The sequence below is a fragment of the Phascolarctos cinereus genome, unplaced genomic scaffold (assembly GCF_003287225.1).
Source record: "Phascolarctos cinereus isolate Bilbo 61053 unplaced genomic scaffold, phaCin_HiC Scaffold_3;HRSCAF=262, whole genome shotgun sequence".
Classification (NCBI taxonomy): Eukaryota; Metazoa; Chordata; class Mammalia; order Diprotodontia; family Phascolarctidae; genus Phascolarctos; species Phascolarctos cinereus.
This window is the reverse complement of record NW_027555736.1, coordinates 8,073,262-8,100,711: the sequence shown is the minus strand read 5'-3', so window position 1 is coordinate 8,100,711 and position 27,450 is coordinate 8,073,262. Positions and strand designations below refer to the sequence as shown.

The window sequence follows — 27,450 nt, the reverse complement described above, 5'->3', positions numbered from 1 at the left end:
ATTTCCATCTGCTTTCCTTTCCATCCTTTTTCCATTTCTCCTCCTGCTTTACCGATAATTACTCTTCACTCCTTTTACATTCCATTTTTACTGTGATTTTCCACTTTCTCACCAAAGCTTTCTGTTTCTTTTCTCATGACAATCTAGTGTCCTTTGCTAGAGCAGCTCAGAATTGTTTGCACTTTTTGTGTTTGGCTGAGGCCTAGTAATTTTCAACAAAGCCCTTAATCTGAGGACTCCACTGAAAACCACTGGTCTTCTATACAGCAGGATGGGAGCAGAAAATAGAATGCTGGCTATTAAAAGAGAAGAAGAAGGTAATTTTATCAGAGTGGGAAAGGAAGCATCAGTCAGTGTTAACCTACCTTTAAAATCTAGAAGCAAGCACACAGAGAGGATGAATAATTTATAGCCTAAGGAGTAGCTTAAGCCCAGAGACTGTTTTCTGCTCAAGCAAAGCAGAGTTTCCCCTCCCCTCCAATAGCCCTTCCATTTACAAAGTTCACACATCATTGGCTTTCTCCAAAGAACAAGAAGGACAGAGACATTTTCCCATTATTTCAGGAACTAAAAATATAAGGTCATGGAACTGCTCTACATAGTTGGTGACGTGGCAGAACTTTTTAGAAGTGGAATTTTCAGGAATTCTGAGCTAATGGCTTTATGTTAGTGAGCAGCGCTTGGAAAACGTATTCACAGTTACACGGGTTTCATCATCCCCATCCAATCCATTAAACCTTTAGTAATTGCCTACTATGTAACGGAAACTATACTAAAGTCTGAGAATACACAGTCAAAAGGAATTATAGTCCCTGCCCCCAAAGAGCTTATAGATATTTACCAAGGACCAGCTTTTGGCTTTATCGTTGGACACCCCGTCCCCCAAATTCCTTGATCTTATGGATGGGCTTGGTGGCAATGATATTAACCAGGTTACTTCTAAAAGCATCACTGGGTAAAGAGGTTTTGCCATCAATGTATCCGTGAGCATTTATTAAGCATCTACTATGGGCTAGGCATTCTACTCAATAATGGGAATACTCAGTAATGTAGGATGTAAGATCCCGCCAAGGATCTTACTTTCTAATGAAAGAGACAACACGCACAGATGTATGTCTGGTGTGCATTCAGAGCAGATTCAAGACAGCCTGGATGGGGAAGGCATCCAGAGCTGGGGGGCCCAGCAAAAAGCAAAAGGGGGAATAAAAACCTTCCCGTCCAATGTGGGGCTTGATGTGAGTCCTGAAGGCAACTGAGAATTCCAAGAGACAGAAGAGAGGAGGGACAGTGTTCTAGGGAGGGGTACAGTCGGTACAAGGGCCTGAAGTCGGGAGATGAAGCACTGGGTGTGAGAGATGACAAGCAAGGCTAGTCAGTCAGCAAACTCTTAGTGCCAGGCACTGTGCTAAGCTCTGGGGATACCAGGGAAGGTAGAAGACAGTCCCTGACCTCATGGAGCTCACAGTCTAATAGGGCAGAATCACTGTCTACAAATGTCAAAATCTATACAGGGAGAAGGAAGGTAATCTCATGAGGGAAGGCACTGTTACCAACTGGGAAGACCAGGAAAGGCCTCCCGTGGAAGGGGATTCCAGGATTCCCAATGAGAATTTGGTGAGTCTGTTTGGTGAGACCTTCCCTTTAAAACAGCTCCAGCATCAAAGGCTACCTCCTCAGAAAGCCTACTTTTAGACCTTGGAGAGATAACAGCACTGAATAATCCACCAGAGAAATTCAGCCCAGGTGGGTGGCTAGAGTATTCTGCTAAGGCATTGCTGTCATCTAGGAGAAGCAGCCTTGGCATCTTCCTCTGCCGCCATATTGTGGAGGGGATCCAATCCTGGGCTCTTCAAGGCTGCAGCAGCAGAGTCTGAGCTGGGCCAAGTTCTCAGAGTGGGAAGACAGAGGCTGGGCCTGGTGACCAGGATCCCGAGCTAATAGAGGAGAAAACCGTCCCTGGCTTGGCTAAAGCCCAGTGAACTTCGGTGTCATTCGTGGAGACTAATGAGACTGGAGGGTGGGGTTGGGGGGTTGGGGAATGAACTAAATACAGTCTCAACCCGGGTCAGGTGATGGACCCATTTTCCCTTACATGAAAGGTGACATTCAGTGACTGTTGTTTACATTTCCCAAGTCCCTCAACAATAGTCTCTCGTTTTCCCCCTCAAATACTCTGTGAGGCTAGGGCTATAGGAGTCATTATCCCACTTTATGGATGGGAAAACTGAGGCTTAGAAACACTCAAGTGAGTTGGCCTTGGTTGCACAGCTAGTGTGTTGGAGATGGGACTCAAACCCTAGTCTTCCCTGACTTCAGGCCTGTCAGCCGTCCCCGGCTTCCTGACCTTCAGCTGATGATCGGCCAGCACCCCTCGAATGACCTTTTTGTAGAGGCATTTCACAGCGTGTTAAGTGGTTGTATACCGTTTCCTAAACCTAGTGGGACCAGGTCCTTTTTGTCCTGTGACTGCTGTTCTATGCTGGCCTTACTAATCCTCCACAAGAGATATCGGCCTGCGGGCACAACCCCAGGTTTCTCTCGGAGGCTATGACTTCATTTCACATGAACTTTTCAGATTAAATTATAGGCTTCTCCAAAAGGCACCTCGTTTAATAATCAGAGGGAGTTTATCAGAAATTGATGTAATCAAAGCTTTCATTTCCCACACAGCTGGGGGTTGTGTGTGTGTGTGTGTGTGTGTGTGTGTGTGTGTGTGTGTGTGTGTGTGTTGGATTTTTTTTTTTAATCCTTCCCATGAAGCCTGCATTTTAGTGCTTAAAGTTCTGTCAGACAGCGTTGGGGCACATACAGGTTCAGGGTAATGAGCCCTGGCTCTTCCTGCCTCCATGACCTTAGGCAAATGACTTCCCCTCTTTGGCCCTCTGTTTGTTCCTCAGCAGAGTAAGGGGAATGGACCAGAGGAGCTCTCAGTCATCTAACGGTCCCCCAGCCCTGCACCAAAGCCCGCCAGCCCAGAACGGGGAGGAGATAGAGTGAGCTGGCCATGTTGAGGTCTAGTAAGTGTTGGAGACAGCATCTGGCGACTAGGGCTGGACCTGAAGGCCGATGATCTCCAATTCATCATTTGTCTCCCAATGGGACTGTCTTTTGCCTTTCTGTGTATCCCTAGAACGTAGCACAGTGACTGGCACATAGCCCGTGCTTAATAAATGCTTCTTGACTGACTGATTGACCTAGGATCTAGACCATGAGAGAAGCTGGAGAAGTGTATTCCAGGCAGAGAACATAGGTATGAGCCAAGATGAAGCCAGGGAGCCGGCATAGACAGATTCAAGGAAAGTGGGTCTGGTGAACCATATCTGCTGTTTTGTGCTGTTTTGTTTTTAAGCCAGGTCACTGTTCAGTAGACCTCTAGACTGCTCTTGACAAAATTTAGCTACATTTAAGAGAAGCATTTAACAAGATTTCTTGTGCTATTCTTGTGGAAAAACATGGAGAGATGTTGGTTAGATATAGAGAGTCTAGTGAGGTCAATTCAGAAGTGATTGAAATGCTTGGGCCAAATGAGTGCTCACTAATGGTTTGATACCAACTTGGAAGAAAGTCTCCAGGGGAGTTTCCTAGGGATTTGGGCTTGGCCCCACTTGCATTAATCTCATTATCAAATGACTTGCATTGAGGCATATATGTCATACTACTACAAGTTTGTAGAGGGCACAAATCTGGTCTAGAGAGCTGAAACATTGTATGACAAGCTAATGGCTTATAATATTAGATGTAAAAACACTTTGGCAGGGAGTCAGTCAGCTAGCGTTTATTAAGTGCCTACTCTGTGCCAGGCTTTGTGTGAAATGCTCCAGGAAGGGTGAAACACTGGGCTGAATCTAAGGAAATTTGACTGGGATCAATGCAAAATCCACCCTTATCGTTCAAAGAATCGACTTCACGAGTACAGGATTGGGGAGACATGATTAAGACATCTTTCTGAAAAAGATCTTGGGATTTCAGTGAACAATCAGCTCAGTATGAGCCTGTATGAGACTTGTGTTCCTTTACAGAGGACGAGTCTAGGACTGATGGGGAAAGAGTCCTGACAGACCTATCCAGAAGTGGAATGGGTGTTTCTTAGAGCTCTTTCCCCTTCATTAAAGTTCTTCAAGCAAAGAGATTTATCGTTATAGAGGGAAGTCTGACTGAGATACAGTATAACATAGCCCCAGAGTTCCCTTACATCTCCAAGTTCTAGGACTGTCAGTAACCATGATATAACAATGATATCAACCTGGCTAGACTGATATCTGTGGATAGGATGGAATGTCATGGAAGGTCATGCTGGGGAGTTACAGAAAATACAGTTGAATAGGCAGGCTTGGTGAAGAAGATGGAGACCCCGGAAAAACAGAAAGTAAATGCTTGGAAGCCATTGTAGATCCTTGAGCAGGAGAAACCCAGCGTTGTCTGTGAGATAGATTAGAAGGAGGGGGGGCAAGGACCACCATCTCCCTAGTCCTGTGTGCTGTGTATCTCCCAATACCGTCTAATACTAGCTAGAAAACATAGCCATAAAGTATTAGGAGCCTGGACATCAGTGATGGAAGTGAGAATTGCAAGGAAAGCAGTAGATCTGGGAGATATTATAGTCAGTCAATCAATCAGCCAGCATTTATTAAATGGCTGCCTCAAGAGGATTTGATGAGCAATGGATATGAAAAGCCAAAGAGGGAGAAACGTCCAAGATGACTTCATGCTTCTGAGACAAGGCCAGCAGTTAACACAAAGAGGGAGTTGGGAAAGAAGCCAGGCTGGGACAGAAAGATGGTGAGTTCCATTTAAACATGTTGAGTTTAAAATGGACTGGGCTTCCAAGTGGAAATGTTCTCTAGGACATTTGAAATCCCAATATCCAAGATTTAGAACTGAAAGGAAGCCTAGAAACCACCTAGTTCAACCCCCTGATTTTACAGATGAGGAAATGGAGGTCCAGAGATGAATTGCCTTGTCCAAGGTCATCCAAATGATAAATGGCAAAGCTGGGATTTGAACCCAACTTGGCTGACTACCGTCTGGTACCCTGTCTCCTGTGCTTCACCGTGGTATAGGACGGGGGTTGTTGTTTGAGATAGTGAAAATCGATATTTGGATGTTATAGAATCTTAGCATTGGAAGCAACCTCCTAGGTCAGAAGGTCCCACCAAACATGTGAGAGATTCTTTGTCACCAGATGCCTGACAAGAGTAACCGCTGCCTCCTTGAGCCTCCCATTCCACTCTAGGACAACTGATTGTTAGGAAGCTTTTCCTGATATTAAGCCTAAAAGACTCATCTCTTTGCCACTTCTGCCCAGTGTGCCTAGTTCTGTGCTGTTGTGACTGCCTAAGTCTTCTCTGTGCCAGGTTAGACATCCACAGTTCCTTCAGCTAATAGTTAAACATTCCGACCCTCCTGGTCACCCTCCTCTATGCTCCAGCTTGTCTTTGTGCTCCCAAAAATGTGGCGACCAGAGAAGAGCACAGTATTCCAGGTGTGGTACAACTAGGGCAGAACCCCCAAGGACCACTACCTCCCTAGTCCTGTGTGCTGTGTGTCCGCCAAGACCACCGGTATCACAGTGTAAATTCATATCGAACTCACAGTGCACAGAAATCCCCAAATCACTTTTAGATAAGCTGTTGTGTACCCAAGCCTGTCCCCTGCTTTTCTGGGAAACTTGATTGTGGACTCCAAGTCCAAAAGTCACATTGAATTCTCCCTGTGCAGGCCCGGTGCTAATCTGTCAAGAGATACCTTGGATCCTGACTCTGTCATCTTGTTGCTCTCTCTCCCTCCCAGCTTGTTGTCATCTGCAAATCTGAGAAATATTCCATCTCTGCCTTTATCCTTAATTAATAAGGATTGATAAAAATAATTAAAAAGCCAATAGCACAGACACAATAACTGAAATCGTGAAGGACAAGGCTTGTCTGAGGGAGTAAACTCAGTGATTTCTGTGTGTGAGTGTCTGTATAACTTACTTCCCCTCCTCCCTCGTTAGTAGACTGAAATCCACACTTGTTTTCCATCTTTATACCTCTAGCACCTAGCATGGTGTCTTGCATGTTCTATGTAATCAGTATCTAGTAAATAACTGTTGAATTTCATTGATTTGAATTGACCCAAGGAAGACAGCATAGATTGGAGAGCAGAGGGATGGTTTTGGAGTCAGAAAGACCTGGGTTTAAATCCTATCCCTAACAGATACCAGCCGTGTGACCATGGACAAGTCAATGAACCTCCCAGGTTCCAGGTTCCAATCTCTGCTTGGAGCACTGGCTGTGTGCCTTTGGTAAAATCCCTTTAACACTTGGGACCTCGGTTTCTTCATCTGTTAAATGAGAGGATTGGGCTTTATGAACTCTGATGTTCCTTCAAACTTTAACATTCTGTGATCTCATGATCCTAAGTCAGAAGTGTGCCTAAGGGGTGACAAAGTTTCCCCATCCCCACCCCGCCCCTTAGGGAGTTCTCTATAAAAATGGAATCACAGATGTAGCCAAAACCCCAAAAAGTTACACCTGTACTCTCTTCCTCTTCTCGTCATTTTTAGCCTCGAGTACAGAAAAGTGAGAGTCCCCATTCTTGGTTTCCTCACTCTGATTTCCAAGACTGATTTTCCATCAGAACTGAAGAAGAGTTACTAACATTTGAGAAAACTCTAAAATGCCCATTGAACCTAGAAAACCTTTCCTGGCTCCGAATGCAGCTGGCCTTGCCTCCTTCCGACTCAGTGAGCCCATTGCCTTGGTCTTTGTCCTGGGCCACTGACCAGCAGCTGCTTAGGAGGCTTTCTCTTTCCCTCGGGCTGTTCCCCTTCAGCTGATGGATGACGCCATTTTTTTCTTCCTGTGCCGTGGAAGCAGAAGAGCTTGGGCTCCTGAACCAGCCCTTCACTGGACCGTCTCCGCTACAAATGACTCGACCATTAAAAGTGGAACCTTCCCCCAGTCTGTCATTTTGGAGCGATGGAAAAAAGGTCGTCCTCTCCAAAGATCCTAGCTAATATTAGTAGAGAGCATGGGCTTTGTGCTTTTCCTGAGCTCACGATCTCAAGAATGCCATCTAAAGGGTCAAGGAGGCCAAATCTGAACACGCATGCCATTGGGCTTGGGAATCTGATGCACCACTTAGGCCTCAGGTGCTGAGTGGCAGGGAGCTAGGGCCAATCAGGGCTGAGAGTAAAGCAACCCCAAGGCTCCCTGAATCTGGAGCTGGTGAACTCTGCACTTTCTGCACCTTATAACACGAATAAAAGTACAAGAGCTGATTTTCTCTAGGTATATTTTCATACACATGTATTTTTAGCTCACATTTGTATAGTGCTGGAAGGTAGGCCTGTTAGGTATGGGCTGTTATTTTCCCCATTGTACAGATATAGAAAGTGAGGCTAAGAGAGGTTAAGGGACTTGCCCATGATCATAACTGGTAGTAGGTCAGAAGTGGCATAATAATAACCACTCTCTTTCAAATTTGCAAAGCACTTTCCATACATAATTCCATGTGATCCTCACAACAAACCTGGGAGGAAGGAGCTATATAGTAGCTTCATTTCACAGAGGAGTTAGCAAGCGTCTCAAGCAGGACTTGAATCTAGGTCTTCATGACTGCAAGTCTAGCAGTCTAGACATTACACCAAGCTGTCCCTGAGGGTCCCAGTGTAACCTCAAATATTTAATGACGGGACAAGCAGGGATGCTGAGGACAGTTCAAAATAGCACCTTCTTGTTTATTATTGAACTTTTCAACACACACAAAATGGCAGTCAGTTGTTCTCTTCTCGACTTCTACCTTGGCAAACAGATTCCCAAGTGGTAAAGCAGAGTCCCTCCCTCCTCCGAGGGGCATGACCGTGCAGGGATAGCTGTCCTTTGCCACCCAGCTCTCCTTTTTTGAGCTATGATCAACCTCATTGCCAGTTTTCATACAGATCAAAATTGTGCTTCTCTTTGTCCAGGCCATTAGCTGTGTCTTCACCTTGGAAAACCCTCTCTCTGCCTCCATCTGATTAAAAACCTTAAAGCTGATCACAGAATCCACAGATGAGTGGAAGATACCTCTCTGAGTGGCCATCCACTGCAACTTGAACTTGAATAAATATCCCCTTTCTAGCATCCCCAAGTGGTCATCCACCCTCTGCTGGAAGACTGCCACTGATGAGGGCCTCACTAGCTCCAGGATCAGTCCGTCTCGCTTTGGGATGGATGTAATTGTCGAGAAGATTCTCATTACTTCAAACTGAGATCTGCATCTTGGCAACTTAATAGAATTTGGGATTTAGAGTTAAATGGGAACTCAGACATCATTTGGCCTAATCCCCTTCAGTTTATAGCTGATGAAACTGAGGCCTGTCGAGGTTAACTACTTGGTCAAGGTTAAACAGGAACTAGCAGAGGCAAGACTTGATAAAGTGTTTCTTGAAATGAATGTATGCTAAAGGAGACTTTGTTTACTAGAGTTTTAAAAGTATTAAGGAAAAAAGGAAATTCCACCTTACAGTGCTGGTGAGTCTAGGTGATCGGCGAAAACATTCCAAAATATAGAATTGTGAAAATTCGCCAGTGTTGTAGAAAGAGGGAAGGAAGATCCCTCCTGTTGGTTCTAATTCTTACTTACAACATCACTAATATGAAAATATGTCTAATAGGAATGTATATGTAGCCTATATTAGATTGTGTACCGTCTTGGGGAGGGAGGGGGAGAAAAATTTAAAACTCAAAAGCTTATGGAAGTGATTGGTGATAATTCAAAATAAATTTATTAATTTTTTTTTTAAAAAGAGGGAAGGAAGATGTAGGGAGAGGTGAACTATCTGGCCATCTCCCCTCCATCCTCAGCCTCCTTCCTTTCCCTCCTGACTTTCAGCTTCATTTCTGACACCACTACCCCTTTTCCATTCTGGTAGAGGTCTTAGTTGCAATATTACATTTTCAGGATCTTTCTCTAGGTCCTAGGCAGAAGTTTTCTTCTGAAAAATAGCAGATAAGCTCAATAAATTATTAATACAAGGGTTGAACATTTCCTTCTCATTTCTTTAATGAAACAGTTATCACTCATGTAGATTTTAGTACAGGTGGAACATAGGTTTGATATCCCAGTAGGAGAGAGTGGAGAGATAAGAAGAAACATTGCTCTCCCCCAATGTCATTGCCCTCCTCCCTCTCTGCTCTTCTGCCACCAAAACACTGGTCTCCTCGTTTGGGACACCAAGTGGAGTTAGTGTTGCCATCTCTGAGGAATTGTGGTGACCCACCAGGGAATCTTCCAAGCTCATAAATAGGAGGGTTGATGAGACCAAACTCATCCTTGATAATTAATTTTCCATATTTCTCCCAACAAAAATTTTTCATAGTATTTATCTATAGTTGATTAAGATTTGGTGAAGGGTGGTAGCATGTGGAAAGGAGCATTTTTCCTACTCAATCATTCAGAATACTTTCGGCCTCTGTGATTAGACATGGCAGCATCCTACCTGTTGTCTCATCTTCAGAATTCTCAACTGACCATTGAGATGCATGAAATAGTGCAGCTTGGGATCCAGAATAGTAGCTTGGCTTAGGAACTGTTTCAAACACAATGATTCTCTGACCCTAGGCAGAGGCCAAGACATTCTTCACATGCGTGGATGACCAGTTTAGTGACCTGGTTTTTATTAAAAAGACAAATAAAAAGATTTGAGATAATAATAATTTTTGTTGCCTAATCTTGTGCACCTTGTTTTTCCAACAAAGTGATATTTTGCCATGTTTGCTAAGAATGGTTTTAATATCAGTTTCACAGTTTGACTAATGTGCGTGACTCAGCATTTTTTTTCCTGTTGTAATTTTATGTTTTGTTTTCTTTGTGTGTGTGTGTGTGTGTGTGTGTGTGTTTTTTAACAGATGTGGGAAGAGGCCATTGCCTTGGGCAAAGAACTTGCTGAACAGTATGAAAACGAGATGTTTGATTATGAACAGCTCAGCGAGCTGCTGGTGGGTATTTGTGTCCTTCCATTTAAATGAATACAGGCTTTTCTGGCCTCTTACTATGTATTTTAGCATTATAATTCTTATCAGGGGTGGGGCTGCCCTGGCTACCATAGCCTGGTTGCTCCAGGCAGGTGGCTTCCTTTACCTCTGAGCTAATCCTTTCTGGGCAGTGCAGTGCTAGGGAGGATGTCTTGTGGCTAGGCCCCCTCCCCCCTCTCCCCAATTACCTGTGAACAACTCTGATTTTCCAAATCTGCTGTTGTACCATTTATAGTGGATTCTTGATATGCCCGGGAGTAACCAGTTGTTAGTGCCAGCCTTTAGTGCCCTCTCTCTGCTCAAATTAGAGTGTTCGGGTTTGTCTGTTCAAATGTTGTCGCCCCCACTAGAATGAAAGCTCTTTGAAGGCAGGGATTGTTTTTCTGTTTTTTTCACTCCTGTTATCTATTTCCAGCACCAAGGACAGTGCTGGACATTTAATAAACCCTTAAGGAGCGAATTAATGAATAAATAAATAAACTTCCAGGCGTGGCTTGCTTTAACTCAACAAACAGTCTTCCTGCACCAGATATCTGTGCTAGGTGCTGGGGATACAAAGATAAAAGTGAAACTGACCCTGACCCCAGGGTGCTTCCATTCTCCTGGAGAGAGGCCACATGTCTGCAGGTGGGAAAATGCCCCTGCTTTTTGAGCAATTATCTCTTCAGCAGTGGATGGGTTGAGTTTCCCCAAGCAGGCTTTTTCCCTTCATTGTACAAAGCTGCCAGGATCCCGGAGTGCTCAGCTCTACACTGGACAGCTGAGCTCTCCATCTGTGCACTGTTGACTGGCAGAAGGACAAGGAGCTGTTTTCAAGTTAGAGCAGGAAAGACTCTCTTCTGTGAACTTTCTTGCATATCAATCCTGTACAGAGTTCTCGGCAGGCCGGTTTCCCCCAAAACCAAAGATTTTTCAGCCAAAGGAAGAACTATTTCCTTTGACTTTCCTGGCTAGCTCTACTTCTTTCATGATGGGGGTAGAGATGAAGGGACTCACCTCAAATGTAAGAGCCTGTGCTCCTATGAATCAGTTCTATGTCCTGACCCAAGGGTCCTCCAGCAGGACATGGGGGAGAGGGGGGCAGTGAGTGCATGCTGCCGGGAAGAACAGAACACTTCCTAATGGTTTGGTCCTAATCTGAAAAGGTTCTCTGTTTCTCTTGCAGAAAAAACAGGCCCAGTTTTATGAAAGCATTGTCAAAGTGATCAGGCCGAAGCCTGATTATTTTGCCGTTGGATACTATGGACAAGGATTTCCCACGTTCTTGAGGGTAAAGTGGAATGCAGCTTAATTACGGGGAACAGAAATGCCCCTTACTCCTGAAAAGAGATTCCAGCACTAACTCGTTCAGTGTGAGATGACCACCTTGTTGGTGCTGAAATAGCCACATGTTTCTGTAGTTGTTTCACTGGCCATCACAGACCCCTTTCTGCCCTTGGCACACTTTGCCCTTAATTTTGCAGAAAATACTTTTGTTTCATAGACACAGGGGAGTGTTCATCTGTCCCGGAATCAAAAATGGTTTCCACAGCTATGTTGCGGTACATCTCAAGGACTTCCTTGGTTTCTTTCTCTCTTTGGGATTTTCTTCCCACCTCCTTTCTTCCCTTCTCTTTCCTTTTTTTTCTCTTCTCTTTCTATATTTCTTTCTATTTTTCTCTTTATTCTTCTCTTTCTTGTTCCCTCTTTGTCCTTTTCTTCTCTCTCTCACTCTCTCTTCCTTCTCTTCTTTTGTTTTCTTCCTCTTTCACTCTTCCTCCTTTTCTTTCTTTTCTTTTTTCTTTTTTTACTCTCTCTTTTTCTCTTCTCTATCTTCTTTCTCTCCTTCCTCCCCTTTGCCTACTTTCTCTTTCTTCTTTCCTTCCTTTTTTCTTCCTTTCCTCCCTCCATCCTTTTCTCCTTTCTCTCCTTCCTTCCTTCTTTCCTTTTTTCTTCTTCCTTCTTTCCTTCCTCCTTCCCTCTCTCCTCTCCCTCTGTACCTTCTTCCCTTCCCTCCTTCTTTCCTTCTTTGTCTTTCTCCTATAATCTGTTTATGTTTTCTTTACATTTCTTAGATACTTACCCTTATAAACATTGCTTTTCAGACCCAAGATTGTCTACATTCATCATGGAAAGCAATTGAATAATACTCATGGTTATGAAAAGAGCTGTATTGCAGCTGTACCAACATTGTATCAGATTGTTCAAGCCCTTAGGTTCAGTACTTTTGTGATTCAGTAGAGGTTGTGGGCTTGGTCTCTAAGAATTTCTGTTAGAATTCATCAACACTAGTGGGGCAGATCATCTTCTATCCAAGAACAAATAATTTACCTCTCAGGATTCTCACAAATCATAAGGCCAATTTATAAAGGAGGCACTTTTGGCCTGGGCCAGCCAGCAGGAGAAGGCTTTATGCAGTCCTCATTTCCTGAGCTGGGTGACTACTTATTCTGTCCTCTGCTTTAATGAAATCCTTCTCTATGATGCATCTTCTGCACTCCCTCCTACTTGACTCTCCCTACAAGTCTCTTCTGCTGCTGCAGAAACACCGTCTAAAGGGAGCAGTTGATCAGAAAGCCTGAATCTGAATAGGTTTGCCCCAAAGCAATTCAGTAAAAAATGGCAGGAAATTTCGAAGGGACAGCCTCTAAATTGGGTATGCGTTTGAGATGAATACTAATCCTCTAAAATTGGAAAAGAAGATATATGCCTGGCTGAGGGTGGAAGTCATCAATAACTCCTCTGAGAAGTCTCAGGCTGTGATTGGCTGTAAATCTTGCCCCTTGCACACTCTGTTCTAATGGAGTGCCCCATGCCCCTACGGACAGTTATCTGGCCATGATTTAAAGCCGGTAAGTTCAGCCCTGTGGAAAATGATTATCCTGGCATCACAAGAGAGACTGCAACCAGTCCTGAATATTTGAAGGAACTGGTCGTGGGCAGGAAAGCCACCATCAGAGAGTGAGCCAGCGACATATTTACCACGGTCTCAGGGCTGAGCATGCACAGTGAGGGGTCCCTGCAGGAGCCCGAGATTCTAGAAAAGGAACTGAGCTTCACCGGAGTACTTAATATGGAGCGGCCTTTTCCTCCTCAGCTACATTATTCGATGTTACTCCACAGATGTGTGTATAATGCTTCACAAATCACAGCTCACATGCACAGGTCAGGGGTCAGTTTGTCAACAGCATGAACTGTTTAGGCAAAGCAAACTGGGTAATATTTAGTCATTCATTCACTGCTGGGAGAAAATGGGCCCCGGGGAAAAACAAACAAAGCAAAAACAAAAAAGGCCTTTCTTGCATCTGGGGTGTCCTCTCCCCAAAAGCATTGTGCTTTTCCCCCCTCTTTCCTTATCCTTGTGTTCTCCACAAAAGAGAAATGTGTAATTTTTTTTTCTTTGTCTTTGCCTTTGAAGGGAGGGAGCCTTCCTAAACAAAGTGTAATCAACACTTGGAGAAAGTGCTTGTGGTGCTTTTCTTGTTAATAATGACGTTGTACCTTTCTTTCTTCTGGCAAGAAGCCTGCTGAGTGTAGAGCAGCGTCATGTTTTCACATTATGATATCTTTGTATCAGTAAACCTTCCACAGAGAGTTCCTGAAACAGCCAGATCAGCCCCGATGTAGAATATGCTGCAGTTGCCTTCTGTGCCTTCTAGAAAGAATATGAATTTGTCTGTCAGTCAGTAAACATGGATCAGGCATTGACCATGTTCCCGGCACTGCGCAGGGTTACAAGAAAAGGCAAAGGCAGTCCTGCACACAAACAAGCATGGCCAACCAGCTACAGACAGAAAAGGCGTGGGGAATGATCCTGCAGTGGAAGGAGGTTCTAGAATTCCAAGAGATGGGGAAAGGCTTCCTGCAGAAGAGGGGCTCAGCGGGGACTTGAGGGAAGCCAGGAGGGGCCCAGGATGGAGAAGGACTCCTTGTTATTTGCAATAGAAGGAGATAAGCACCTTCAAGGAGGATACAAGAAAAAACGGACCCAGCATCTTGACGTGGCACCAGGGCGTGGTTGGGGGGAGAACTTAGATGGGATTTTAACAATAGTCGATATTAATGATACATTGCATCTGCATACAAGCCCTTGGTAGTGCATTATGTCGTTGAGACAACCATTATCCCCAGAAAATAAGTCCCCTAGGAATTTTTATCTCTATTTTACAGAAAAGTAAACTGAGGGTTAGAGAGACAAAATGATAAAATGAACATTTCCTGCCCATGCTCTTACATACCTCCCTCCTCCCTGCCAGCCACACAGACACATACAAATACACACTGGAAAGTCAAGTCAGTGACTTTGTGTGTATGTGTACACACACACACAACACACACACACACACACACACGTGTCAAACTGTGAAACTGATACCAATACAGTCAGTCCTTATCAAAAAGCCTTGATGTATACAGTGGTAGACAGGGAAGGAGAGTAGCCAATTGGAGCTTGGAGTCAGGAAGACTTATATTCAAATCCTGCCCCTGAACCCTGGAAAGTTATTTAGCCTCTGAGTGCTGAGATCACTCTCCAGCATTGTCCATTCCCGGGGAACTGCTGATACTCACTGGGAAACTGCTGCATGTAGAGACTCCCTGCACACTGACAGAATCTCTGACCTCAAAGTTCATAGAGAGTTGCCTCAAGCACTGAGACAGTGATCTGCCCTGGGTCATGGAGCCTATGTATTTCTTTTTTATTTTTTTGGCAGTTGGGGTTAAGTGACTTGCCCAGAGTCACACAGCTAGTAAGTGTCAGGTGTTTGGTCTGAGGTCAGATTTGAACTCAGGTCTTCCTGACTTCATGGCTGGTGCTCTATCCACTGTGCCACCTAGCTGCCCCCAGCCTATGTATTTCAAAGGCAGAATTTGAACTCAAGTTTTTTGTTTTTTGTCTCCCCCCCCCCCAGTAATCAGTCAGTAAACATTGATTAAGTGCCTGCTATTTGCCAGGCATTGTGCTGAAGTACCGTGGATACAAAAGGTGACCAAAGACAGTCCCTACCCTCAAGGAGCCTGCAGTCTAGTGGATCTGTCCTCCCTTTCCCTCTTCCTTTATCTTTTCTCTTCCTTTCCCTCTCCTTTTTTCATTTTTTTCTCTCTCTTCCTTTCTTCTTTCCTATACTTTCCTCTCTCCCCCAAAATCTGTCTTTTCCCTCCATTAACTTTATTTGAAAAGGTAATTTAAAAATAAGGCAAGCAAGCAGCCTGAGTCATTGCACGGTACAGTGTGGAAAGTTCTGGATTTGGGGCCGGAGGCCCTGGGTTTGAATCTAAGCTCTGCCACTGGGCATGTCCTTGGGCAAGTCACTGCCTCTGTGGGCCTCAGTTTACTTCTCTGGGTTGGCCCAGGGATCTCCAAGGCCCTTTCTTTCTGTGGTCATTATTGAACCTTTCTGACTGACTCCTCTCCCCGCATAGCCCTTGGTCCCTGTGGACAATCCCTCCCTCCTCCCACAATGGGGAAGAGCACCGTGAGAATAGCCAGCAGTCACTGCCATCTTAAGGGAGGTGCTACAATTCACCGGCCTTTGAAAGCAGGCAGCAGGCGGGGCTCTGGGCAGGCTGGCACTTTGGGTGAATGTCTTCCAAGCTTTTACTGCACGCTCGTATCTGACAAAGGTCGCTCTTCTAGGGCAAAGTTTTCATTTACCGTGGAAAAGAATACGAACGTCGGGAAGACTTTGAAGCGCGGTTGTTGACTCAGTTTCCCAACGCTGAGAAGATGAAGACAACTTCTCCCCCTGGAGAGGACATTAAGAACTCTCCCGGCCAGTGTATCCTCCTGCGGTTTGGGGTTCGGGGCTGCTCAGTCGCACCGTGGCCCGGCTCTGTCCCCTGCGGACCGAGATGCCGCAGACCGCGGTGCCCCTTGCCTCCTTGGGTTCATTCCCCTTAACTGTCCCCTTCAGACATCCAGTGCTTCACCGTGAAGCCCAAACTTGACCTGCCACCGAAGTTCCACAGACCTGTTTCTGAGCAAATTGTGAGGTAAGAAATCCCCCTCCTCTCTGTCCTATTGTTGATGAACTCCAGAGGTTTTCTCCTCGCCTTATTTTTCTGAATGGAACTGTCCATTTCCCCTCCCCCACCCCACCCCCCACCACCATGCAAACATCCCCATCTCCTTTGGAGAAAAAAGCGGGCCTCCATTTGCATGTGGTGCGTGCGTGGGCCATGAGTTTCTGGCCATGGTAGCTAGTGCAGAAGCGAAAGGAACAGCTCTGTACCTTACAATGTTTATCTCTCATCCCAGCAGGACAAAGAAAATTTGGGGTTCCATCAAATACGGTAAATGTGACACCTCAGACACTTGACACTTACTAGCTGTGGGACCCTGGGAAAGTTGGTTAATCCCGTTGCCTACCCAAAAAGGAAAAAAATTATCGGGGGCAGCAAGGTGGCACAGTGGATAGAGCATCAGCCCTGGAGTCAGGAAGACCTGAGTTCAAATCCAGCCTCAGATACATAACACTCACTAGATGTATGATTCTGGGCAAGTCACTTAACCCCAATTGCCTCACCCCCCAAAAAAAAAATGTAATTTCTTTATGGCACTCTGGTCTATGTTCCAAGTCAGAGGTGGCTTTTAATCTTCCCAACTGGCTCATGTTTCTGTTATAATGCTGTTGAAAGACAAGCAATTCTAACGAGCCTTTATTTAGCACTTGCTGTATGCCATTGTACTAGGCTCTGAGTTTCCATTCATTTTCCAAAATGAAAAGTCACAGTGAAATATTTGCTGGATTTCTGGATTCAGACCCTGATTCTCCCACCTATGACCTTGGGCAAGTTACCCGACCTGTGTGGCCCTCACTTTTCTCATCTGTAAAATAAGATGAGTTCCCTTTGAGCTCCATCAGTGGTCCCTGCTTTCCGGGACCTTATGTCCTGCTGGTGCCATATAACATGTAAAGACATGAATACTTGCGTGATTAATTGAGGATGATGGAGGGAGCACTGTTATCTCAGAGTATCATAAAGGACCTGCTCTAGGACGTCCCTGACACCTGAGTTGAGCTTGGAAAGGGTTCAGAAAAGGTGCCCTTTGCAGGAATGGTGTGTTGATCATGGAAACATTCCCTCTTATGTGGTACCCATCCTCACCCATGTTAACCTGTGGCTGGACTTTGCCTGAGAGCTGCTTCCTCATCATCCTGACGCTTGGAGTCACTTTTTTGCCCATAAAATTCAATATTGTTCCTTTCACCTGTTGTTAAAAGCATTAATGGAAGTAAAACTGGGCATCATGTTTATTTATACACGGTTGTTTTTATAAATCATAAAATTTAAGCTTTCCCACAATTTACTCAGAGTAAAGCATTAAGCAAACAGAGAACCATGGAGTCTACTAAAACATTTATTGTTGACTTGGGGAGTGCCACTGCTGTTGGGGACGCTTGTTCATAAATTCCATCCCCATCCTTGGGCACACATGTAGAGCTGTGTTTAAAGCATGCGCTTTGTGTAGGGGAAGAACGACAGTAATTTTTCCCGCTTAAGGACCATTTTGCTGTTTGTTAAATCATATTATGTTCTTTCTCATTTATTTTAAGTCATTTAAAAAATAAAAATACAATTATTTTGGATTCAAGGTCCTCCCCCTCCTCCCTCATCTGTCCCTCTTGGTTTCACTGCTCATCAACACCACTGCCTACCGCCTGCCCAGGACTGAGCCTGAGTAGGAGGGCAGTTGGAAACTCCTGGTTAAGCCAGGCTTTTACCTTGTTTGCCAGAAGGATCATAGATTCTATCTGGAAACTGAGGCCTCAGAGAAATGACATGTAGGTGGACCATGCTGTTCTAGCCACGGGGCTGTTCGATTATCCAGTGACTGGTCATTCCATGGGCTCTGTCTTCTCAGTTAACATACTTGTTCTGTGTTTCAACAGTTTCTATCGGGTCAATGAGGTGCAGAGGTTTGAGTATTCCAGACCTATCAGGAAAGGAGAGAAAAACCCTGATAACGAATTTGCGGTAAGGAAAAAAGCCGCTTTCTGGTTCTAAAGCCTGGTGTGTTTCAGTTCATCATTATGGCTACTTTCTGCCTCTGGGGGTACAAGAGGAAAAGCCCAGATGGCCTCCAGAAAGCCAGCTCTGTTTACTTCTCCTAAGCATGGCACACTAGAAAGAGTCCCAGGTCAGAAGTCAAGGAGCTGGATTCAAATCCTGCCTTTTACTCATCACCCAAGTTCCTCAGCCTGTCTGGGCCTCCGTTTCCTCACCTGTAAAATAAGGGGGTTGGATTGGCTGGCCTGGGAGGCCTCTTCTCAGCTCGAAATCTAAGATCCCATGCATGACTCTGTGTAATGTGATGTTAACACTGTACAACTGAATGGTGCTTTTTTTAAACTTTGTGAGGAATTTTACAGGATTCAGAGCTGGAAGGAGCCTCAGGCGCTCTCATCCAGCCCCTTCATTTACATATAGAGAAGCTGAGGCCAGAGAAATGCTGGGAAGGGCCATGCCCTTAGCAAAGCTGGGCTTTGACCCGGTCCTCTTCCCACTTCCCCACCACCTTGCAGGATTGTCCTGAGGCCATGAATCCCACCCAGAGCTCTCCCCAAAGGATCCAAGGTGAAGAAATCAAGGGCATTTCCATCCACCATGCCACCTTGACCATCACCAATAGGACTGCAGTCTTGCTGCCCAGTGGTCATTTCCAGAAGAGCCAGGAAATCTCTGGCATCCTAAGCAAGCTCTTTCCTGGAGGCATCAAAACCACCGGGATGGTATAGGGACCAGAGGATGCACCATGCCCACCCCTATCATCAGGAGGCTAACCCTGGGCTCCACATGCATATCTGCATTGCCCTTTGGTGTAGACCCCACACCTGGCTCTTCAGGAGGAAGGTTAGGGAAGACCTTGAGGCTGTTTAACCTGGAGAAGGCTCAGTGGGATGTGACATTTGTATAGCAGCTATCCTATGGAAGAGGAGTTAGATCCTCTAAGCAGCTGTCATTGTCTTAAAAAAAATGAGCAGGAGGGACAGTGTGGTATAATGGTTAGGGAGTTAGGCTCCCATTTAGCAGAGCCAAGCTAGAGTCCTGCCTCTGACATTTACTGGCTAGATGAACCTAGAACCTTTCTCAGCCTCAGTTTCTTCATCTGTAAAATGGGGATGATAATGTCCCCTGTCTCTATGTCTCAGACTTGTGAGGATCAAATGAGTTCGTGTACATAAAGTGCTTTGCAGACGTTTAAGTGCCGTCTCTGTAAATAACAGCCATCGCCATCATCATCATCATTGCTGTCGCTACTGTGGCTCTTGGTGTCTCTCTAAGTCACCGGGCTCATCCACTGGGGCAGAGGCCTGCCGGAAACCAGGGGTCCCGGGCTCAAGGCCATTTTTCCTCAGCTACACTGCCCCTCCTTTATTTCAGCTCTCGAAAGAGCAGTTTGGTTTCCTGGCTTTCTTTGCACACACAAAAGGTTTGATTTACAAATAAAACAATATTGGCTCAATCTCAAACTTCTTTTATTTATTTATTCTTAAAAATCCACCAGTTGCTTGTGTGCCTTTCGGCAGCATCCCCAGCAGGCACCTATGCCCACGTGCCCAAAAGCCCTAGAGGCCTTTCCTGGAATCAGCCTTTCTGTTGGATACAATTGGGATGCGTCTGGTCATTCAGAGATTCACTTGCTGCTGGGGATGGTGGTGCTGGAGGTGCCTGGAGGGCTGTGCCCTCCCCTTGGGGCTCACCCGGGTTAAAGGACAGCCAGCATGGCTCAGGCTTTCTGGGAGCAGAGCTCAGATACACTCCCTCCTGGCCCTCAGAGCAGGTCCAGTCATGCTTCTAAAGACAGTTTAGAGGGAATCAGGGTCAGAGATCAGGCTGAATTGCCATGGGGAATTTGCAGAGAACCTTAAGTGATCTCAGGCCACTTATGCCACAGAAGACCAGCTTTCTAACTCATTCTCCCATCAATTCACCCCTGTTGCAAGTCACAGGGCGCCATGGTTTCTGAAGAGTCAGTAGTGGGGCCTCGCCAATAGGTAGTGGAGAGACCTGTATTGGGCACAAGGATGTAAGCTCCTTGAGGGAAGGGATGGTTTTGTTTTGGTCTTCATGTATCATTGCCACCTGAGGGCTGGCCTAACATAGTGAACAGATCTAGTCATAGAGCTCAGGAGACCTGGGTTCGAATCTTGCCTCTGACACATACTAGCCCTGTGACTCTGGGCCAGTCACTTCACCCCTCACTGCTTTAGTAACTCTGAGACTGTGATTTCCAAAAGCCAGGGAACACGCTTCACCATCAGTCCTCGGAATTCACAGTGGGTCAGTGCATTGCTCGGGATACCATCATATAGAGTTGTTGGACGGCTGTAAATTTTTCTCTTGGTTCTCCTTTTTCCTTATTGGGCATCAGTTCATACAAGATCTCTCCAATTTTTCTGAATTCTTTGTATGTGTCTTTTTTATGGTGCAATTCTACTCCGCTACAGACATAAGGAAGTTAGGAGGAGCCCTGAGTTGGGATGGAGAAGGTTGAGTTCTGTTTTGGAAGACGCCTGCAGGGTATCCAGTTGGGATGTCCAACAGGGCTGTATGGAAACCCTAAAGTAAAACCCTTTAATTCGGCGATACTGCTACTAGGCATATGCACCAAGGAAGTCAAAGGCCAAGGGAGGGCTTCCATATGGAAGATGAGGTGACTGGACCCAAGCTCTTATTTTGTTCCCTTCCCCTCCACCTCTGGGTCCACAGTCTTAAGAAAACCCAACCCATCCTTCATAATACCCATCTTAATTCACCTTCATGACTTGGCAGCTTGGTACCTGCCAACAGTAATGAAGGGTGCCATCTTGCTTGGCCTGGGTCACCTTCTCGTTTCTGTTTTGGGAGGAGTCCATGCGCTTGTGCCATGCCCAGGCAGCCCCTCTCACGCCGCCCTTGCCTACCATCCCCAGGCCCCCTTGTTGCTCCCTTTCCTGGCTGGGGGCTGGAGGAAGGGAGGGCATCTCCCGATACCTGCATCTCCAATCCAGGAGGACCTGCATACATTCCCCTGAAAGACTTGGCATTTTTAGGTCCTGGCAATATAATTCTGAAGAGCTAAATGCCTTCCTCTTAAAAGCCTCAGCCAAGTTTAAAGATTTAATGGGTCCAGTTGAAGAATTTGCAGTGCAGTTGAGAGAAAGCATCATATCTAATGCTGAGGAAGAGCGACTGGAGTTGAGAGCCGTATGTTATTCTGAGCTCTGCCACTGATTGCCCATGTCGCCTGCAGCGATTTGCTTAACCTCGGCACATCTGTGTACATCGTACAACAGGAATAAAAGTATTTGCAGCTGCCTGGTGGGAAGGAGGAAGTAGGAACAGAGGCCTATCAATCATGCACTTGAGAGATGAAACCCAAACACTAGCAGCACGGCCAAAATGACTGTAGCAAATATCCCGTGGATGCAGAGAACAAGCCACGGTTTGTAGCGTCCACAGCGAGTGCCTGCCGCGAGGAGCAGAATGTCCGTCCGTCCGAGAGGTGGCGGACAGGGGCTCGAAATGAACACTGACCTGGGAGTTAGAAGGTCTGGGTTCTAATCTAGGCTCTGGAAAGTGTGGCAGGGGGCAGAATACCTCAGTTCACATCCCCTCCCTGCTCCATCCTACCTTGGGCAGTCACAACAACGATGATAATGCCTTAAATATTTACAAAAGGCTTTACAGGAGTCACCTCATTTGAGCCTTACACAACTTGGCGAGGTCAGTGCTATTATTATCCCCATTTTATAGATGAGATAACTGAGGCCCCTCTCGGTTAATGGTGTGCCATTTCTGTTTTGTCTTTGTATCCCTGGGGCTGGCACACATCACCATCCATCGACTTGATGTGCTTTTCCTAACGATGTCTTCTTTTCTTCTTTTCAATGTGCCTGCGCAGAACATGTGGATAGAGAGGACCATTTACACAACAGCCTACAAGCTGCCTGGGATCTTACGATGGTTTGAGGTCAAGTCCGTTCTCATGGTAAGGCCCTTCACCTCCACCCCTAGAGTGAACTGTCTCTGCTGACTCACCTGCTGGGCCCTGGTTTACAGAACAGGCCTGCTGCTTCCTACGTATACCAGGGCTTGGTCCCTTATTGTCCTGCTCAGTCTGCGCATACTGAATGTGCTTAATAAGTGCTTACAGGACTGAATGGATCGAATCAATGCAGTCACAGGCTCTCTGGCAAGCCATAAACTAGCAAGGCAAAGGTGTTCTCCCACAAGATGCTTTTGCTCATGAAGAGCTTGGAGAACAGTGAGTTGCCCACACCCATCTCTGTCTCAGAACAGAAAGCCTTGCCTTGTACACGTTGTTCAGACTGCTTCCCATTGCTGGTGTTTCCCGCTGAGCCCTCCGCTTGTGGTTCCAGATCTCTCTCTGTCTAAGCGTTCAGACAAGCTCAGACTTTTCTTTAAAGCCATCTCAGTTCTTTCCTTCTGGCCGTCAGCCTGCTGATCCGCAGGAATGACATCAGGCATTGGATTTCACAAAAGTAAGCCAGGCAATGTGCTACTCCCACCATTCTTCTCCAGAAAGAAAGGATGCTGGCCTTGGGATTCGTAATCACCTTTTTTTTTAATTGCTTGTTGAGGACCTGGGGCATGGTTTTGTTTTGTTTTTTCAGACAGACAAGCCAAAGTCATGGAGTAGATGATGAAGTAACTGGACATGGATGGGTTGGCCAGTACTTGGTAGCAGAATGGGATGATTCACGTGGTTTCATGAATTTCACATTGATGTTAATCCAGACAAGTTTAGGAGAGATAGGATGATGAGGCAGAAGTAACGTTACAAGAGAAACAATTGGGTACCCCAGCTCTGAGATTTATGAGCTGGGCGATCTTGGGCAAAACTCTTGGCCTCACTGAGGCTCCGTTATGAGCATCATAACACCGTCACGCCCTGCTTCCCAGGGCACTCGGTAAGCCTGAAAGGTATTCATTCCCAGCAGGCCTGGCGCGGCTCAGGAAAGCTTTTTTTGTCCTGGATGGCCTGAATTGGGGATTTGTATGGTGACCCCAGAAGAAGAGACCCTTTGTATAAACACGCACAAATCCTCCTAATGGCCTTCCACCTGTAAAACCCTGTGTAATCAGGGATTATATTAGTCAGACTGCTGAGAGAAGAAGCTTAATAATGCCAGAAGAGAGAGAAAGGAGGATGAGGCCTGACCTTTTGTGAGAGCGAGCGGACGGGCGGGCAGGCAGGATGGCATTCCTCTGCAGGCTTGTTATGCCAAGGGTGGCAGTCTTCCTATGGAAGGTGTAATATCAATCAGAAAGACAGGCTGGAGCCCTCCATTTGGCTTCCAAGAAATAGGGCCCTTTTGGATATGTGCCTTGGTCAGTTTTCTGGTGTGGGGGGTGGAGGACTGGCGTTGGGACTAGGAATGGCTGCAGCCCCAGTAATCCCTTCATCTCTCTGTGCCCACCGGGAACACTCTACATCTCTAAATTGGGGAAAATTGCATTGGCAAATTGAGCTTCTCCATCTGTGAATTCCCTGTACCAGGGAAATCACAGGAGTGCTGCCTATACCAAAGTTGGGGGTTAGCTTGTTTATTTTTGTCAGGCCTCTGAAAAGGAAGGGTCCAGAACCTCGCTTTGCCTCTTACTTCCCGCACAGCCCTGGGCAAACCACTCAGCCCCTCTAGGCCCTCGTTTCCTCATCTGCAAAATGAGGGCTGAATGGCCTCTTTAGACCCTGTGGACTTTCGACCTCCGATCTTATAGGCTTCTTATCCAAAAAGCAATCCAGAGTCTGCACACACACAAACACGCATGTGCACACATACTCACACTGATACACACACTCACAACTGGACAGCCAGGAGAGCCCGAGGCTGTCTGCCCTCTCCAGCTGTTCCCATTTGGGAGGCTTCTCTTAACTGGCCCAGACACCCACAGGCCTCTCAGAGACATTCTAATAGTCAGCTTTCAGAGTCTCCAAGATAGAGGAAAGCGGAAGGAGGAAAAGGAAGCCCCCAAATGCGGGCCCGCCACATCCGTCATTCCATCAGGAAGCCCCAAGGTTTTGGGTCTCAAACAAGCTGAAACCACCCAGAGCCTGACACACTCCCGAGTCTGACCACCTAATCACGGCCCAGAATCATTTGAATTGAAAATAAGCCCACAGAAGATGCAGCTAAATGATAATTAAAACAAAGAGAATAATGTAATCAGTTTGCAGGTTTGAGGCTGACATTCGAAAAGGTTTGATTATAAGTGGTGTGTGTGTAAGTGGCTTGTGTGGCACAGAGAGAGGCAGCCACTCTCTAGGCTAATGAGGGATTGATGGAGATGGAGGGCAGATAATGAGCTCCCAGATCCTGGGGCTCACTCAGGCAGTAGCCGGGCTCCCTCCCCTCCCCTCCCCTCCCCTCCTGAGGCCACCTCTGGTATTATTTCAGCTAAAGATGCTTCTGTCTCGCTCCCCATCCATTTATCTCACAATCAGCTTCCTAGCTGTCCATTTAGGGGAGGGTTTTGTTAATATCCTTGGGGTCCTTTTTGGTCCAGAGATGGAGCAGGGCATGATTCTTAAAAGGTTTACTTCCCAGCCTTCTAAAAACAATATATTAATAATGATAACCACCACTCCGAGTGCCACAGCATGAGCTTCTGCAGGTTTGGGGGGGTTGGGGCCTGGAGCCATGATTTCATTGGCATGGCTCACTCCCAAGGTGAAAACTCCCTCTAGCCACACCAGGAAGCAATCCATCAGCTAGGACTGAAGTGCCTCCTCCATGCCAACCTTTACCCGCTCTTCATTTCCTACTGTCTGAGAGCTGTCTACCCAACCTAGTGGCTAGGAAGCCAGGCGTACAGTCAGGAAGGCCTGACTTCCAGGCCTGGAAAGGAGACCCTACACCAATCCCTTAACTTCTCTGGTCTTCAGGAAAGTCTAGTCCCATCCTACGGATGAAGACGCGGAGGCTCTGGGAATTATTGGGGTCTCACAGGTGATGAGTGGGAGAGCCCAGATTCAAACAAGGGAAGGTTTCTCCTACCCCCAAGCCCAGCTCCCTGTCCATTCTGCTGAAGAGCAGGGGCCAGCCAAAGGGGCCAGTGCGTTCTGGGTCGGACCCTGAGAGATGGAATTCCTACCACTTCCATGTTTGTTTCAGCTCTCTTTCCTGGGATGACACCGGCCCAATAAGGTTCCTCTTGGAGCAGAGAAGCCTTCCCATCCTCCCTTTGAATTTTAAACAGTCCCTATGGAAAAGTGATTAAAAAAAGAAGACGAGAGCAACCCAAACCTCCATAGCATGACTGCTTCTGAGCTAACTCAGAATGGGGGGGACAGGAGGAAAGCCAGGCTCAGGTGTGGGAGAGAGCGCGGGTTTGTGTGTGATTCAGTGAGCCCTGACCCAGAATTGAGGCCCAGAGCTAGGTAATGCAAAGCCGTCCCCCAAACACCCGCTGCTAGTGATCCAGGAAGATGATTTCTCCCAACTTTCAATCAGGTATCATCAGTGCCAGTTATTATTAGTAATGCTGTTTCTGAAACCCTGAGCATGACATCATCAGGATACAGGATTGAGAGTGACATTGAAGGCATGCTGAATGACTCTCCTGGGCAGCGGGTGTGGTAGACAGAATGTTAGACTTGGACTCAGAAAGATCTCAATTCGAGTCTCACCACTGGCACTTCTGGCTCTGTGGCTCTGTGTGAGAGTCTGAACCACTCTCTGCCTCAGATTCTTTCTCTGAAAAAAATGGGGTCAGGATGATTTCTAGCTCAGAGAATGCTGATGACCACCCAGTTAGTACTTGGCACACTGTAGGTGCTTACTAAATGCTTACTGAATTAGTGGATGCATGAATCGATCCATGAAGAGAAGGATGGTGTGGTTGCAAGACCCAAATTAGCTAATGTATGTAAAGTGCTTTGTGAACCTCCCTGAATGCCAGCATTTCACCTCATCAGGAGGAGCCCTGTGGCAGGGATCAGAAGCATGGCCCTCCTCTTCTTGTGATACCCAGGGCCCCGAGAGTCGCCAGCAGTCAGCTCCCCAAGATGAATTCTACGTCACCGGTGAAAGCTCCTTTCTTCTTCCTTCCTGCCAGGTGGAGATCAGTCCTCTGGAAAACGCCATCGAGACCATGCATTTAACTAATGGCAAGATCAACACCTTGGTTCAGCAGCACTCCAGCGACCCCGGCCTCCCCATCAACCCCCTCTCCATGCTCCTGAATGGGATTGTGGATCCCGCTGTCATGGGCGGCTTTACAAATTATGAGAAGGTAGGTGAAGACGGAGCTGTCTCCTGCCCTCCCTCGAGGGGAGGGTTCCAGAAACGAGCTCCTGCCTTCTTAGAATTCTGTCGGGGGCAGCCAGATCATTTTCCACGGCTAATTGTGTGCTATTCACAGTAGTGAGACAAAATTTACAGCCGATGCCAGGAAAGAAAGTCGTTTGAAATGGAATTCTTGGTAGAAAAATGTAATGAGATGGCATTATGAACTTGTCCCCTTCCTGACCCTCTTTTCTTCATGCTGCCACCCCCCACCATCATTGAGACAATAAGGCAGTCTCTTTCAGGGTTCCCAGGGCTGTTCCCCAGCCCCCCCAGCAAGATCTCTTCCTGCTATTCCTGCCTTGATATTCCTATGTTTCACAGATCTGACCTCCCCCCCAATACTGCCCAACACCAGAGACATATACCTACTCGAAACATCTCCACTGACTCCCTATTACCCTTGGGGTAAAATATTACATCTTCTATCTGCTGTTTAAAGCTCTGGACAATCTGGTTTCCACCTGTATTTCCAACCTTCGTGTAATTCCCCATCGTCTCCTACCTCTTTGCCTTTGCACGGTTTTCCCCATTGCCTGGAGTGTACTCCCCTCTCACCTTAGCCCCATCCAACCCCCTCTACCTTCCGCAAAGCACAGCGTGGGTACAACCCCCCACATGGGACGTCTTCCCTGATTTCCTTACTTATTAGCAGTCTCTCTCTTAAAATTAATTTGAGTGACTTTGTATCTACTTGGGATCTTGGGATAGATCTTGGGCTGTATCTACTTGCGGGAAGGGTCCTCAGAGGCCACCGAGTCTAGTCGCCTTGTTTTATGTGCAAGAGGCAGGGGCCAGAGATCCAGGAACCGCCCCAGGGTCACCCAGAGACAGGACGTGGGTCTTGCCCTCTGACTCCCATTCTGGCATTCTTCCCCTTGTCCCGTGCTGAGAATTTCAGTCGCTGGTAGATGGGGACTTTGCCTTGTCGTCCTTGTGGGAGGACATAGTCTGATGGAAAGATCCGTGACTCCCAGTCAGAGTGCCCTCTGACCTTCACTCCCACTTTTGTGACCGGGTACTGGTCTCTCAACCTGCCTGGGCCTCAGGCCCCTCCTCTCTACAAGGCAGGGGTCAGACCGGGTCACCTCCCAGGGCCCTTCCATCCTAACTCTGTGATGCCAGCCACGGGCCAGCCTGCAGGTTGTTGTGAAGGAACCCAGCACGCCTCTCTCCCT

General features: G+C 46.6%; 1 protein-coding gene across 3 annotated transcripts in view; it reads left to right on the top strand.

Moving 5' to 3' along the window:
* DOCK1 (dedicator of cytokinesis 1) overlaps positions 1-27,450 on the top strand; it is a 577,278-nt gene that overhangs the window by 515,763 nt on the left and 34,065 nt on the right. For 2 of the 3 annotated variants that reach the window (XM_020973593.2, XM_020973592.2), the window contains exons 39-45: positions 9,873-9,962; positions 11,164-11,268; positions 15,613-15,754; positions 15,890-15,968; positions 17,870-17,954; positions 21,865-21,951; positions 26,043-26,219. In XM_020973593.2, coding sequence (XP_020829252.1) covers positions 9,873-9,962; positions 11,164-11,268; positions 15,613-15,754; positions 15,890-15,968; positions 17,870-17,954; positions 21,865-21,951; positions 26,043-26,219 — 765 coding nt within the window. Of the gene's footprint in view, positions 1-9,872; positions 9,963-11,163; positions 11,269-15,612; positions 15,755-15,889; positions 15,969-17,869; positions 17,955-18,502; positions 19,423-21,864; positions 21,952-26,042; positions 26,220-27,450 lie in introns of those variants that run through there. The other variant, XM_020973594.2, reaches the window with a different exon arrangement.